Here is a 14,061-nt window from a genome sequence, read left to right as displayed (position 1 = left end):
CTATGCATACATTCTAACTTCTTTTTTTTCCATTTAGTTTATTGGTACATTTTAGGTACACAATACAGTTACATTCATCATTAGGATCTTGTACCTTTTTATGATGTATCTTGGTTTTTATTTTTTCCCCATTCCCCTGCCCTCCCTTCACCCCCTCCACCGTTCCCTATTTACAAACACTTGTTTTCCATGTTTTTCCTTTTCTCATATTTTTTCTTTTCCCTTCTTTCCTTTCCCCTACACCTCCCACTTCCCCTACTCCTTTAGACACTTTCATCCTATTTCACAATATCAATTATACATTTTGATTCTTATTTACACTTTTAGTTTTTAACACCAGAGAGACTATTCAGTATTTACACATATGTGTCTTAATTATTTCACTTAAGAGTATGGCCTCAATGTGCATCCACTTAGCTATAAATGTCTCCAGTTTCTCATTCTTTATGGCTGAGTAGTGCTCCATTTTACTAAAAAATCACATCTTCTTTATCCAGTCTCCAGTTGATGGACAATTGGGCTGTTTCCAAGATGTTGCTATTACAAACGGTGCCACTTTAAACATAGGGGCACATATATCACTGTGGTATGATTCTTTTAATTCTTTTGGGAAGATGCCCAGTAGAGGAATAGCTGGGTCAAATGGGACTTCCAATCCTAGTTCTTTGAGGTATCTCCATATTGATTTCCCCAGTGATTGCACCAGTCTGCACTCCCACCAAAAATTAAGAAGGGTTCCTTTCTCCTCACAAACCCGCCAGCATTTGTTATTGGTTGATTTCATGATAGCAGACATTCTTTCTGGTGTGGGATGAAATCTCAGCATTTTCATCTGCATCTCTCAAATGACCAATGATGTTGAACATTTTTTCATATGTTTATTTGCTGCTTTTACTTCTTTACCTGAGAAATGTCTGTTCATTTCAGATGCCCATTTTTGAATTGGGCCTTTATATTTGGGGTGGGTCTGACTTTTTTGAGTGCTTTATATATTCTAGATAGTAGACCTTTGTCTGTGGAAAAGCTGGTAAAAATTTTTTCCCACATTGTAGGTTGTCTCTTAGCTCTGTTGGTAGTCTGTCTTGAAGTGCAGAAGCTTTTTAATAAGATGAGATTCCAGTTGTTGATTCTTTGTGCTAGTTGTCATGTTATTGAGGATTTGTTCATAAAGTCCTTTCCTATGCCAGTGTCTTTGAGAGTTCTACCTAATGAATCTCCCAGCAAGTTTAGTGTTTCTGTTTTAATATTTAGATCTTTAATCCACTTCAATTTTAGTTTAGTGCATGGTAAAAGACAGGGGTCTAGTTTTAATCTTTGGCAAGTTGAGATCCAGTTTTTCCAACACCATTTATTAAAGAGGCTATCTTTCCTCCAGTGAGGATGGTTGGCTCCTTTGTCAAAGAAGAGGTAGCTGAGTATGTTTGGAGTTCTTTCTGCATCTTCTAATCTATTCCACTGATCCTCATGTCTGTTTCTTTGCCAGTACCATTCTGTTTTTATCACAGTAGCTTTGTAGTATAGTTTCAAGTTGGGAAATGTGATACCCCCGCCATGTCTCTGTTGCCTAGAATTGCGTTTGCTATTCTAGGTCTCTTCTGGTTCCAAATGAATTTTTTGCTTTTTTTCTCCAGTTCTGTGAAATATATGGTTGGAATTTCAATTGGCATTGCATTAAATCTATATAGCAGTTTTGGAAGTATGGCCATTTTCACTATATTGGTCCTTCCTACAAGGGAGGTCTCTCCATTTTCTTATATCCTCTTCGATCTCTTTTTTCAGAGTACTGTAGTTCTCAATGTAAAGGTCTTTTGCTTCCTTCATTAGATTGATTCCTAGATATTTCATTTTTTGTATGCTATTGTGAAAGGGGTTGTTTCCCTAATTTCTCTTTCAGTGAGTCTGTTATTTGTGTACAAGAAGGCTATTGATTTTTGAGTGTTGACCTTGTATCCAGCTACTCTACTGAATCTGTCAATTAAATCTAGAAGTCTTTTGGTGGAGTTTTTAGGGTCTTCTATGTAGAGTATCATAGCATCAGCAAATAATAACAGTTTAACTTCTTCCTTTCCTATCTTTATTCCTTTTATTTCTTTCTCTTGTCTAATTGCTATGGCTAATGTTTCCAAAACTATATTGAACAGGAGTGGTGATAGTGGACATCCTTGACTTGTTCCTGATTTTAGCATGAAGGTTTTCAGTTTTTGACCATTTAGTATGATGTTGGCTGTTGGCTGTTGGCTTTTCATAGACAGCCTTTATCAAGTTGAGATAAAGACCATCTATTCCAATTTGCTGCACGGTTTTTATCATTAATGTATGTTGAATTTTGTCGAATGCTTTTTCTGCATCTATTGAGATGATCATATGGTTTTTGTCCTTTTCTCTGTTAATATAATGTATTACATTTATTGATTTATGTATGCTAAACCATCCTTGCATACCTGGGATAAATCCGACTTGGTCAGGATGTATGATCTTCTTGATGACCCTCTCTATTCTGCTTGCCTGTATCTTATTGAGGATTTTTGCATCTATGTTCATTAGGGAGATTGGCCTGTAGTTTTCTTTTTTGTCTGGGTCTTTCCCTGGTTTTGGAATCAAAGTAACACTTGGTTCCAGGAATGACTTTGGAAGCATTGCTTCCCTTTCAATTTCATTGAAAAGTTTAAAGTGTAGTGGCAATAATTCTTCTCTAAATGTCTTGTAGAATTCAGCAGTGAAGCCATCATGACCTGGGCTTTTCTTTGTTGGTAAATTTTAAATTACGTTTTCAATTTCACTCATTGTAATTGGGGTGTTTAGAATTTCTATATCTTCTTCATTTAACTTTGACAATTCATATGTATCTAGGAATCTGTCCATTTCTCCTGTGTTTTCCATTTTATTAGAGTACAGGTCCTCAAAGTAGGTATCGATAATCCTCTGGATTTCTGCTGGATCTGTTGTGACTTCACCTTTTGCATTCTTAATTGCATGTATTTGTGCCTTTTCTTTCCTTTTTTGATAAGGTTGGCTGAGGGTTTATCGATTTTATTTATTCTTTGTAAAAACCATTGCTTTGTTTCATTGATTTTTTTTGTATCATTCTCTTAGTCTCCATTGCATTGATTTCTGCTCTGATCTTTATAATTTCCTCCCTTGTACAAGCTTTGGATTTGTCTTGCTCTTCTTTTTCTAGGAGCTTAAGATTCAGCATTAGGTGGTTTAATAGAGCTCATTCTGTGTTCCTAGTGTGGGCATTCAGTACTATGAATTTCCCTCATAGAACTGCTTTCATTGTGTCCCATAGATTCCTGTATGTTGTATTGGCATCATCATTTAATTGTAAAAACTGTCTAATTTCTTCTTTCATTTCCTCTGTGACCCATTGGTTGTCCAGGAAAGTACTATTCAATTTCCATGTGTTTGTGAAGTTCTTGTGATTTCTTATGCTGTTGATCTCCAGTTTAATTGCACTATGGTCTGATAATATACATGGATAACTTCAATTCCTTTGCATTTACTTAAACATGTTCTATGAGCTAGTATGTGGTCTATTTTGGAGAATGACCTGTGTGCAGCCAAAAAGAATGTATATTCTGATTCTGTGGGGTGGAACACTCTGTAGATGTCTACTAAGTCCATTTGTTTAAAAGTTTGGTTCAGTTCTAGTATTTCATTGTTCAATTTTTGTCTAGATGATCTGTCTATTTGTGACATTTGGGTATTGAGGTCCACCACTATAATTATATTAGTGCTTATTTGATTTTTCATGTCCATTAATATTTGTTTTTTATAGATGGAGGCATTAGTATTTGGTGCAAATATATTTATGATTGTCATCTCTTCCTCTTGGATTTTTCCCTTCACAAGGATGTAGTGTCCTTCTTTGTCTCTCTGAATTAGTTTTGGTTTGAAATTTACTTTGTCTGCAAATAAGATAGCTACCCCTGTTTTTTTCCAGGTTCCTTATGCATGGAGAACTGTTTTCCATCCTTTTACTTTCAGTCTATGAGCTCCTTTTTGAACTAGGTGCATTTCTTGTGTACAGCATATTGTTGGGCTTTGCTTCTTAATCCATTCTGCCAGTCTATTTCTTTTAATTGGTGAATTGAGGCCATTAACATTGATGGTTATAACTGATATGTACTGACTTATCATTGTCATGTTATTGTCCTGTTGTTGGTTCTTTTTTATTTTTTTCCCTCTCCTTTTAATTTCTTGCCTTGCCTGATGAATTTGTTCTGTTGGGCCTCTTGGAGATGTGACTTTCATTATCTTTTTCTGGGATATGTTTAGAATTGTTTGGAGTGCTGGTTTTGTATTCATGAAGTTTCTCAGGTGTTCTTTGTCATGGAAGTATCTTATTTCTCCATCAATTTTGAGAGATAGTGTTGCAGGATACATCAGTCTAGGTTGGAGGTTGTTTTCTTTTAGGCCTTGAAATACCTCACTCCAGGCTCTCCTTGACTTGAGAGTTTGTGTTGAAAAGTCTGCTGCGATTCTGGTGGGCTTTCCTTTGTATGTGATTTGTTTCTTTTCTCTAACTCCTTGTAGTATTTTTTTCTTCTGTTGGGTTTGCAGGATCTTGATTATTATGTGTCTAGGCATAGATTTTTTTTTATCATGGCTAGTCAGAGTGTTATATGCCTCACTTATTGTGTCTGTCAAATTCTTTTACTCTATTTGGGAAATTTTCTGTCATTAATTCTATGAACAGTTTTTTTATGTCATCTGTACTTTCTCCTGCGTTTTCATGGACTCCTATCAGTCTTATATTATTCTTCTTTGCATCATCTAGGAGCTGTTGGGTTGATTTCTCATGGGTCCCTTACTATTTTTAAGAGATCTCTCTTTTCTTGGTCACTGACCACCATCCTGTCTTCTAGATCTGATATTCTGTCTTCAGATTGGCTCAGTCTGCTGTGTATGCTTTCAATAGAGTTTTTAATCTCCTGGATATCTGTTTGAATCTGTTTCATGGATTCCATTTCTTTCCTATGTTGGGCATTTGTGGTTTCCATTTCTTTCCTATGCTGGGCATTCATGGTTTCCATCATGGTCTTGAGCTCATCTATTCTTTTTAATCTGTTTCTGTTCTCAAGTCTCTAATCATGTCTTTCATTCTGCTCACCATTTCTGTAGTTATCTGGGAAATTATTTCTGTTTTTAATTTTTCTCGAGCCTTATTCATCTGTTTTGTTACTTCCTGTGCTATCAGTTCAGGGTGTCCAGGTGGTTTATTATCAGACTTTTCCACCTCATTTCTCCCAGAATTTGCCTTTTGTGGGGTGGAAGTCTGGGTTTGTGCCTTGCTTAAATGCCTTCTCATTTTTGTTTTTGGTACTGCCCTTGCTTCAATTCCTGGGTTGATACTTCAATATTGTTTATCGTAAGTATCTTTGTTGCTTGCATTTAGAACCCTTATGGAATGATTGCTTCTCAGAGTTGTCTTCCATATATAGCTGGTCTTTAGGTTTTGAGTCTGTAATGACTCTGAGGCTATCTCATTTTCATTATACCAGGAAGGACAACTGATTAGATCAATCACAACACCTTAGCCCGAGTGATACAATCAGCAACACAATAGCATCAAGCACAGCTTAGAAAATGACAATTTGTGGTAGTTATTAATCTATCACCTTTAACTATGTGAATTAAATCAATATCGAGGACCAGCCCAACATATGTTTATAGTGAATAAACTCTTCAGTATAGCAACTTTACCCTTCAGGATGGGGACTTAGAAGGAGTTGGGGAGGAAGGGATAGATAGGTAGAAGGTTAGGGAAAGGTTAGTAGTGAGGCCAGAGGGCACAGGAAAATCATGCAAACTCTAGGAAACTGTTGAAGACAAGAGGAAAAGACAGAATGAAAGAACAAATACAAGAACAGAACAACCTAACAGCAATAAGGAGGCTAGAAACTATTTACTTCCCTTTAAAACTAATGACAATCGAGAGAAGGAAAAAGAAAAATAAAGAAGAAATTCGAATTAGAGCCAGAACAGGAACAAAAAAGGAGATGAAGAACAATGTGGAACAGTGAGAGAGCATCTGTGAGAGAGAAAGAAAAGCCAAAAAGGAAAAAGAGAAGAAAAAAGAAAAATTTGAAGAGTAGAAAAAATTAAAAATTGAAACTAAGAGAGAAAAGAATAATTTTGAAAATAACAAATCAAAAATAAAAATGAAGGGCCTCCTTCAGGGTATGTCTCTGCTGTCACAATAGACAACGTAGGCAGCAGTGTGCAGATATAAGTCAATGAGTCTCAGTAAACCAGTCACAGACCTGTGAGATTTAGGCAGATTTCTGGCTGCAAGGCCCAAGTTGAGCTCCCTGTCTTCCTGCAGGGTTGAACTCTGCAAGGCTCTACTGCAGGTTCCAGCTGCCCTTCCCCTGAAGATAGTCCAGGTTCTGATGGGTGGTGATGACCCCTCCAACTTACCAAGTACCACGGTCTCATGTGCCTGTATTGTAGAGATTCTCTTCACTTTTCCAGTGGGCTTCAGTTTTCATCAAGGAGCCTGAGAGAGGCCCTCTGTTTGTTGTTCACTTCTCCTCTATCTTCTGGAGCTTAAAACAGTGGCCTTTATGACCCCCTGTGCCTCTGTAGTGTGGAACCAGGTACCAGTACAGCCAGGAGGCCAGAGGCAGGGGGGGAGGTTGTTGGGAGTTGGAGAGTGGGAGGCACAAAGCCCTGCTCCACGCAACTGAGGTCCTCACCTTCTGCTCATTGGTCTCTCTACATTGTAACTTCTTACCTATACCAAAAAATAAAAGTCTCAGAGTCCTAGTTTTAGTATTCTTCATTTAAATTAGAAATGCGCTTCTAGAAGTAATAAAATTGTCTCTTAAATTTCAGATATATTGATTCTGATGATAACTAATAAAGTAAAAAGCTATTTGGAAAGTGTATTCCATCTTCTCACAAGAGCTCAATAACATCAAAATAAATGTAATTCTGCGAGAAGGCTTGTATGTTTATACACTGTGATTTTTTTTACCTTCCAGTTTTCCCAGCTGCCTTTTTCAGGATGAGATACCGTCATGCTTTCTTTCTCTCTCTTCAGTTCCTTGCAAGGCTCCATTTTATCACACACACACACACACACACACACACACACTGACACACTGCATGTGTACTTGTGCTAATTTCTTATTGACAGTGATAATAGATGACAACCCTCCCTGGATTTCTTTAAGTATTCCCTCCACCTCATTTCCACTGTAGGTCTGGATCACTGGTCATCCACATACAGTTTGGAAAGAAAAATTGGAACTAACCTTGCTTAACAACAACAAAATCTGACATTAACAAATTTTAAGATCAAATATCCAGTACTGAAGATTTCATAGACATTTGTCTTCGTTCACTAGAAAAAAATTAATAAGTACATAATATATGCTAGTTATTATGGGAAACAGAGAAGTAAATAAGATGAAGTGTCTTCCCTTAAGAATATATGATCATGACAAGTGTGGTGCACATCTGTAATCCCAGTTATTCAAGATGGTGAGTCAGGAGGATGCCAAGTCCAAGGCCAACTTAGGCAACTTAACAAGACCTTGTCCCAAAATAAAATGAAAAGGGTTGGAGATGTATTTCAGTGCTCCCTGGATTCAATCCCCAGTACAATAGATAGATGATAGATGATTAAAAGATAAGAGATCAATTTGCTCAGAAGTCACAAGATGGCAGGTAATAATGATTAAAATCTATAAAAAGACAGTCAAGCAATATTCTATAGATATTTAGAAAAAGATTAATTTTGGTTGGGGACATCTGGAAAGGTTTCATGAAGAAACTGACATTTGAGCAAAGATTTAGAGGATGACTTAAACACTCATACAGAAGATTAGGGCAACTCAACAAGGTCTGCATGGGAAACCTCACCCATGCAGAAGGAGAAATTTGAAAAGCATGGGCTATATTAAATGTTTAAACGTTGGAGGTTATGTTGAGCCCCAGATTTCACGCACTATAAAAGTCCAAAGTCTCCCCCAAGACTTGTACAGTTCACGATGGCGGCATTCTCTCAGTCAGATTGGACACCATGCTTCTCCTTCAGCTTCCGTGGCTATGGATTTGCTTGCCACGCCCCTGGCTTATTTGGGTTTGGGATCAATTTCTCTCAGTTTCCACAACTCCTGCCATCTTCTTAACACACCGAGTAATACAACTTACTTAAGACTTGGGTGTTTCGAGATTACTTCACTGGAAAATACACAACTTCAAGTCAAGTGTTGACATCTTTGCTATTAAAAGCTTTCCAGGCACCCAATCACAGGTGCTTTCATTGGCCTCTCCATTCCTCTGTGCTCAGCTGAACTGCCTCACTTCATTCCTCTCTTCTCCTTCTTCCTCTCTTTTATTCTGCAGAACAATTCAGCTTCTTTTACCCTTTACTTTAAAAATCTGCTGTAAATCCACCTTTGCCAGTCCAAACCCATCAAGATTCTGAATAGAACAAAGTCTTTTACATAACAGGGACCCTGTCACTGGAGGCAGTTATGTGTGGTTGCACATAACCTTTATTTCTTCCCGAAGAAAGAGAAAACAAGAATATTTCCATGTGTTCTTTCCTAATACTCCGTATAGTTCATGTGGTTTGGCCTGATCTCAATAAATCACTCTCTTCATAAAAGAAGTATCTGAAATACTTCCTAAAAGGTTAAATAAATCAATAAATCAAGTATGAAAAATCATAGAAAAAAGAATGTATCAGATGAACTAGAAAAGTCCATTTATGTCCCAGAATCTTCCCATGGAAACTTTATTTGCCATTTCTCTTTATTAATAAAATATTTAGAAAGCATTAAACCCTTTCAGATCAATGTGATGCCATTTGGAGTGCCTTAATAAAATTTTATGAATAATCATTGAAATGTTTTACTTTATCCAACAGAAAGACTTTTAAAATCATCTTACTTGGCTTTGAGGTTCTTTGAGTCAATCTCAGTGTGTTTTCACTCATTCATTCATTCTACAAATATCTATTCAACCTTCACTGTGCTCCAGATACTTTGATGAGTATAGGAATAAAATGCTGAGCAGTACAAATTCCCTGCCTTCACAGAACTGGTAGTCTAGAAGGGAAAGCAACCATGCAAATAAGCAGTAGCTGTAATGTATGTTTCTAACACCGAGGTGAAAGTATAGGTCTTTGGGTATTGAGAAAGTTCAGTTTTCATTAGAATTGGTTAGCATAAATTGAAATCTAATATAGCCATTGCATCGCCCAGTTTTAAATTAGTAATTCCTACACTCTAATCTACATTTTTAAAAAATCTTCATTTTACAGTTGGTGGATTCAAAGTAGGATTGGACCTTCTGGTTGAATTTGAATTCCGTACCACTAGAACCACAGGGGTCCTTCTGGGAATCAGCAGTCAGAAAATGGACGGGATGGGCATCGAGATGATCGATGGGCAGGTGAGCAATGGCCACACACAGCTTTGATTTCTTCAAGATACTGTTTTTCACGAGTAGAGAAATGTATTGCGAAGTCTTGCTTTTTGGGGGTTAAGAAAAAAGCTGGATTGTATCTTTCCATTCTTTCAGAGTTTCTCAATTTGTGTATATTTTCATCATAATTATTCTGTGGACCAGCATAAACTTTCAGTGTATTAATCCTACAGCGAGGCCCTTGTATTGACCATAATGGACTAAATTGTTTCAGATCTTAGGCTCTGGCTGCATTGCTGTGATACACGGTTTATCTGCTCTTTGCGAACACAGTCTATGAAACTCTTCATTCCAGAGGAAAAAGAAAAGGTTCAGGTTCTCTAGTCAGTCTGCCTCTGCTCCCAGGTTGGGCATCTCAGAAGTCAAGCTGGTCTGCTAAAACATCAGTCTCTCAATTTTTATTTAAAAGCATCAAAACATTTTTTAAAAAGCAAATTTATGGAAGTGTTTTTGCCTACAATGGGTAATTCAGCTCTGAATACCTCTTTAGTCCCAGCCTCCCTGTGAATGACGCCTGCAGTGAAATGACCTGTTTACCTGTACTTTGTACGACAGACAGCAGGCAAAAAGTGGAGGCAAACCAAAAGCTTTCACAAGTTCCCTCTTTGACTATTAAATAGGAATTACATTTCAACTCTGTTCCTATTTCCAACCTTTGGACACTGTTGCCTCCCAAGAAGAAAAACTACATAATGACCTAAAATATGCTTCCCTTGGCTCCTCCTTCCTTCAGTCTTCAAAAAGTCCTCAAAGACAGTGTGGAAAAAACATTCAAGGACCTTAAGGGGGTGGGGGTGTGTGTGAACAAATAAGCAACATTGAACAGTTTTGTCAAGTCTTCAATACACCTTTTCAAGTAAGCTTCATTTCTTCACCTGCTTATAGCCATAGTTATGATGCACATGTCACTCTGTCCTGTGACTTCTCATCAAGTCTCTTCTACATGCAAAATCCTGTCAAAAATTCTTCCTTAATGTTACAGCACTATGTGTAGAAAGGATGAGAAGTGCAAATAAATAAGTGAAACTTTTATTGACTCACATTTCTAATGCTTTTTAAAACCCCTATTTCTTTTTTTTTTTTTGGCCTTGTCAAATGTGTTGCCAAATTGACTAATGTTTTTAATATTTTAGTGTTTCTTTTCTTCATCAGCTTCAAAAGAATTCTGGCATCTCTAATTTCAGGAGCCTTTCCATATTACTAAAAACAAATTCTTCTCATTTATAGGAGGGCTTCTAATCTGTGTTCTTCAATGTTATGGATTTAACTGGCCTCTGGCTTGGGTCTTTGGCACTTGTGGTATAAAACTTGCCCAAAAAGGTACTTTATGTAACTCTCAATCTTGATATAAAATGGAATCCAGTAAGGAAAAGAAATACAATTAAAACATCAAAATTTTAAAAATTCCTTAGAGTTTATAACCCAAATTAATGAATTGCTTCAAACAACATTTTTTCTACAAGTTTTATGAGGTTCGCTGTATAGGAATAGGTGGTGGAATTTTGCTGTGTATATTACATTCTTTTCTTTTTGTTGCCTGACTTCAGATTTTTCTGAACTAGCTTCATATGCCTTCCCTATTAATACAAACAATGGCTAAACACAAAAGACATAATTTGTGACTCTTATTAATTAGATTTAAATTTTAATGTGTGTTGTTTTGTTTTTTGTTTTTTAAGTTTAATGTGCCCTAATTATGTTCACTTCAAATGAGTCCACCTGATTTCTTTGCCGAGTGACCTGGAACTTTCATTGTGTGAACCGTCATGATAATCCTCTAATGAAACCATCCGTGACTGCAATTTCCTACTTTGTAGCTTATGTTTCACGTGGATAATGGTGCTGGTCGTTTCACTGCCATCTACAATGCTGGGATCCCGGGGCATTTGTGTGATGGACAGTGGCATAAAGTTACTGCCAACAAGATCAAACACCGCCTCGAGCTCACAGTGGATGGGAACCAGGTGGAGGCGCAGAGCCCCAGCCCGGCATCCACGTCAGCTGACACCAATGACCCTGTGTTTGTGGGTGGTTTCCCAGGTAAGTGTTGAACTTCATTGCTGATTGTCTGTGGATCTGAAGCATTTTTATGTATACAAACATGGCCAAGAATGTGTACTTACATGCACTTGCTCCCTAGCTTTAGAATCTCCTCTCATAAATAACACGTTGCCCCAAATTTCCCAGTCTGTGAAATGATTACAAGCCACATGGGACTGAACTTTTCATGCTAGCCCCCAATGTCTTATCCATGAGGAGGAGAAGGCTAGAGGAAATGAAAGTGCTTACATAAGATATGAGGCATTTAACACCAATTGAGGCCAGAGCTGGTGTTCTTTCTGATTTTTCAAAATGAATATACCAGAGGGATCATTAAGTATTGTGGAACTTACTTCCTCCAGTTCTGGAAATCATTGGGTTAAATGGAGCTAATTTCCCCCTTGGGTTAGTAAAGACTATATTACCAAGAAACCAAGCAATAAATCTGTATTCAAAGTCCTTCTGTAGCACATTATGTATAGCACACAAACCACAGAGAGTTATGTGAAGTGCCCATAAACAAAAGTGGACAATTGGAGGAATAAACTCAGTGCTTCTTAATAAACACTGTAATACACAGACAATTGGATAGGTCTTTTCATCATTTTGGCAAGAGGAACTTTTGTCCCTGTCTATAAAGAGCTAAGGCTGCTTAACGAAACAAGCACAATATAGAGGACCCAGCAGTGGTTGACAGAGCAAAAGATACAGAAGTAGTGAGACATAGATCTTAAAAAGTCTTCCTTCAATCAGGATACACCTCCACGATATTGTGAAGGAGACAGTACTTATCCATTCAAAATATTTGGAATGAGGGCTTGGTTAGCACCCAATGGGCCTGCTGACCAATGGGTCTCCTTCGTAAAAGGAGGAAAATTTTATGTGAGCTTCCAGCCAATTTATCATTTGGGGATTTATGTTTTCACTGTCAGGAAGCGATAAAATCACTTTTAAAAACCCAAGTCCTAACTCAACATCTGAAGCATTTGATCAATCTCTTTGTTGCACTAAATACAACTTTATAGTTTTAAGTCACAGTTTTAAATATGTTCATTCCAAACCAAAATATTTGTTTGATATTAAAATTCATCATCTCAGAGGTTTCCACTTTTCATAGTAACCATTAAAAATTTGATATTTTGCTACAAATCGGTTAGTAAACCTAAAAACAAAACCACTGACTTTGTGGAAGACAGATACCCACTGAATCTCAAGCTAACAGCTGGCTACACACTCTTAGCATTTCACACAGCAGCATTTCAAAACTGAGCCCTCCAGGCTTGGGTGTAGCTCCGTGGTAGAACACTTGGCTCTGAGCCTTCTTGCTTTGTCTTTTCAGATGGCCTCAACCAGTTTGGCCTGACCACCAGCATTGGATTCCGAGGCTGTATCCGCTCCTTGAGGCTCACGAAAGGAACAGGCAAGCCCCTGGAGATTAACTTCAGCAAGGCCCTGGAACTGAAGGGTGTCCAACCTGTATCATGCCCAGGCAACTAAATCAGCTGAACCCCAAAAGGGTCCATGCAAACAAGTATATCATATAGAACAAATACATTTTGCCTATGTGTATTAATAAACCTAATTTGCACATGTATATGGTACTCTCTATATTCAGGTGGGGCTAATTCAGATCCCAGTTGAATTCTAATTCAACTTCTCTCTCAAGTTTATGAGTATTAAACCAATTATTTCATTTCAACAATTGCTTGTTTTGTGTGATTTTAAGGATAAAAATTTGTAAGCTATTAAGTTGGCAGTATGGCATGGAGTCATCTCAAGAAAAAGAGCTCAGATATAATGTGTGAAGGCAACTGCTTTTAAACTGACTCCTACTAATACTTTTATCATTCTTTTCCATGTATATTGGCTTTGGCTTTCTGTCCGAGCCACTGAAAACAAGTGGACTTGGCATCTGTGATTGGGAGGAAATCAGCTGCCTTACTCCCTATGTGTGTAAAAGCATTAGCAAATCATTTCCTTGATCCAAGTTCATTATTTGAGAGTTTAACTAGCCATGTGAGTGAATGCCTTTTTATGCTGAAGGTAGACAGTATAGATCAGATCCAGGACACAGAGCTTAATTACTTGGTTTTCTTGTTTGATAATGATTTATAGGCTTTGGGGAGAAACTAGAACCAAGCTGCAGAATGACAATTAAGCACACATTTGATACTACAGTATCAGCCTGTGGGCTCTCTAGATTCATAGTGAATTTTATAATCTGTGTGCACAGGGAGCAGAATCTTGCTGGAATGTCCACCAGATACTTCAAAGGTGCACTTCACAAAGTCTTTCTGAGTTATAATTTGGCCTACCAAATTCATATCCTACAATTTTGCTATTTTGTCTTTTGTTATTTTAGTCATCTCCAAAGCGGTCTATAGCCTAGATTTTATTCATAAACTTAAGAATGAAATGTTTTGTTTGCCATCTTCAGAAGAAATGGTGATAGACTAATACTTCAGCACATTTCAAAGAACAGTAGATTTCCCTCACTATGAAAATTTCAGTATAAGGGGAATAATCTTCTCTGTCAGTCCTCTCCACTGTGGGAATGAAGGCGCTAGTTTCCATTCC

At 37.4% G+C, this 14,061-nt stretch overlaps 1 protein-coding gene across 9 annotated transcripts in view; it reads left to right on the top strand.

Moving 5' to 3' along the window:
- The window catches only part of Lama2 (laminin subunit alpha 2), a 586,947-nt gene extending 573,761 nt beyond the window's left edge, over window positions 1–13,186 (top strand). For all 9 annotated transcript variants that reach the window (XM_087190273.1, XM_087190276.1, XM_087190275.1 and 6 more), the window contains 3 exons: window positions 9,281–9,411; window positions 11,262–11,484; window positions 12,824–13,186. In XM_087190273.1, coding sequence (XP_087046399.1) covers window positions 9,281–9,411; window positions 11,262–11,484; window positions 12,824–12,981 — 512 coding nt within the window. In that variant the 3' untranslated portion in view covers window positions 12,982–13,186. The remainder of the gene's footprint in view (window positions 1–9,280; window positions 9,412–11,261; window positions 11,485–12,823) is intronic.
- Window positions 13,187–14,061: the final 875 nt, after the last annotated feature.

The sequence above is a fragment of the Heterocephalus glaber genome, unplaced genomic scaffold (genome assembly GCF_053883595.1).
Source record: "Heterocephalus glaber isolate CG9 unplaced genomic scaffold, H.glaber_assembly_v1.0 deba00001550, whole genome shotgun sequence".
Lineage (NCBI taxonomy): Eukaryota > Metazoa > Chordata > Mammalia > Rodentia > Bathyergidae > Heterocephalus > Heterocephalus glaber.
Note: the sequence above shows the minus strand (reverse complement) of the source record. Positions and strands in the feature narration are given on the sequence as shown.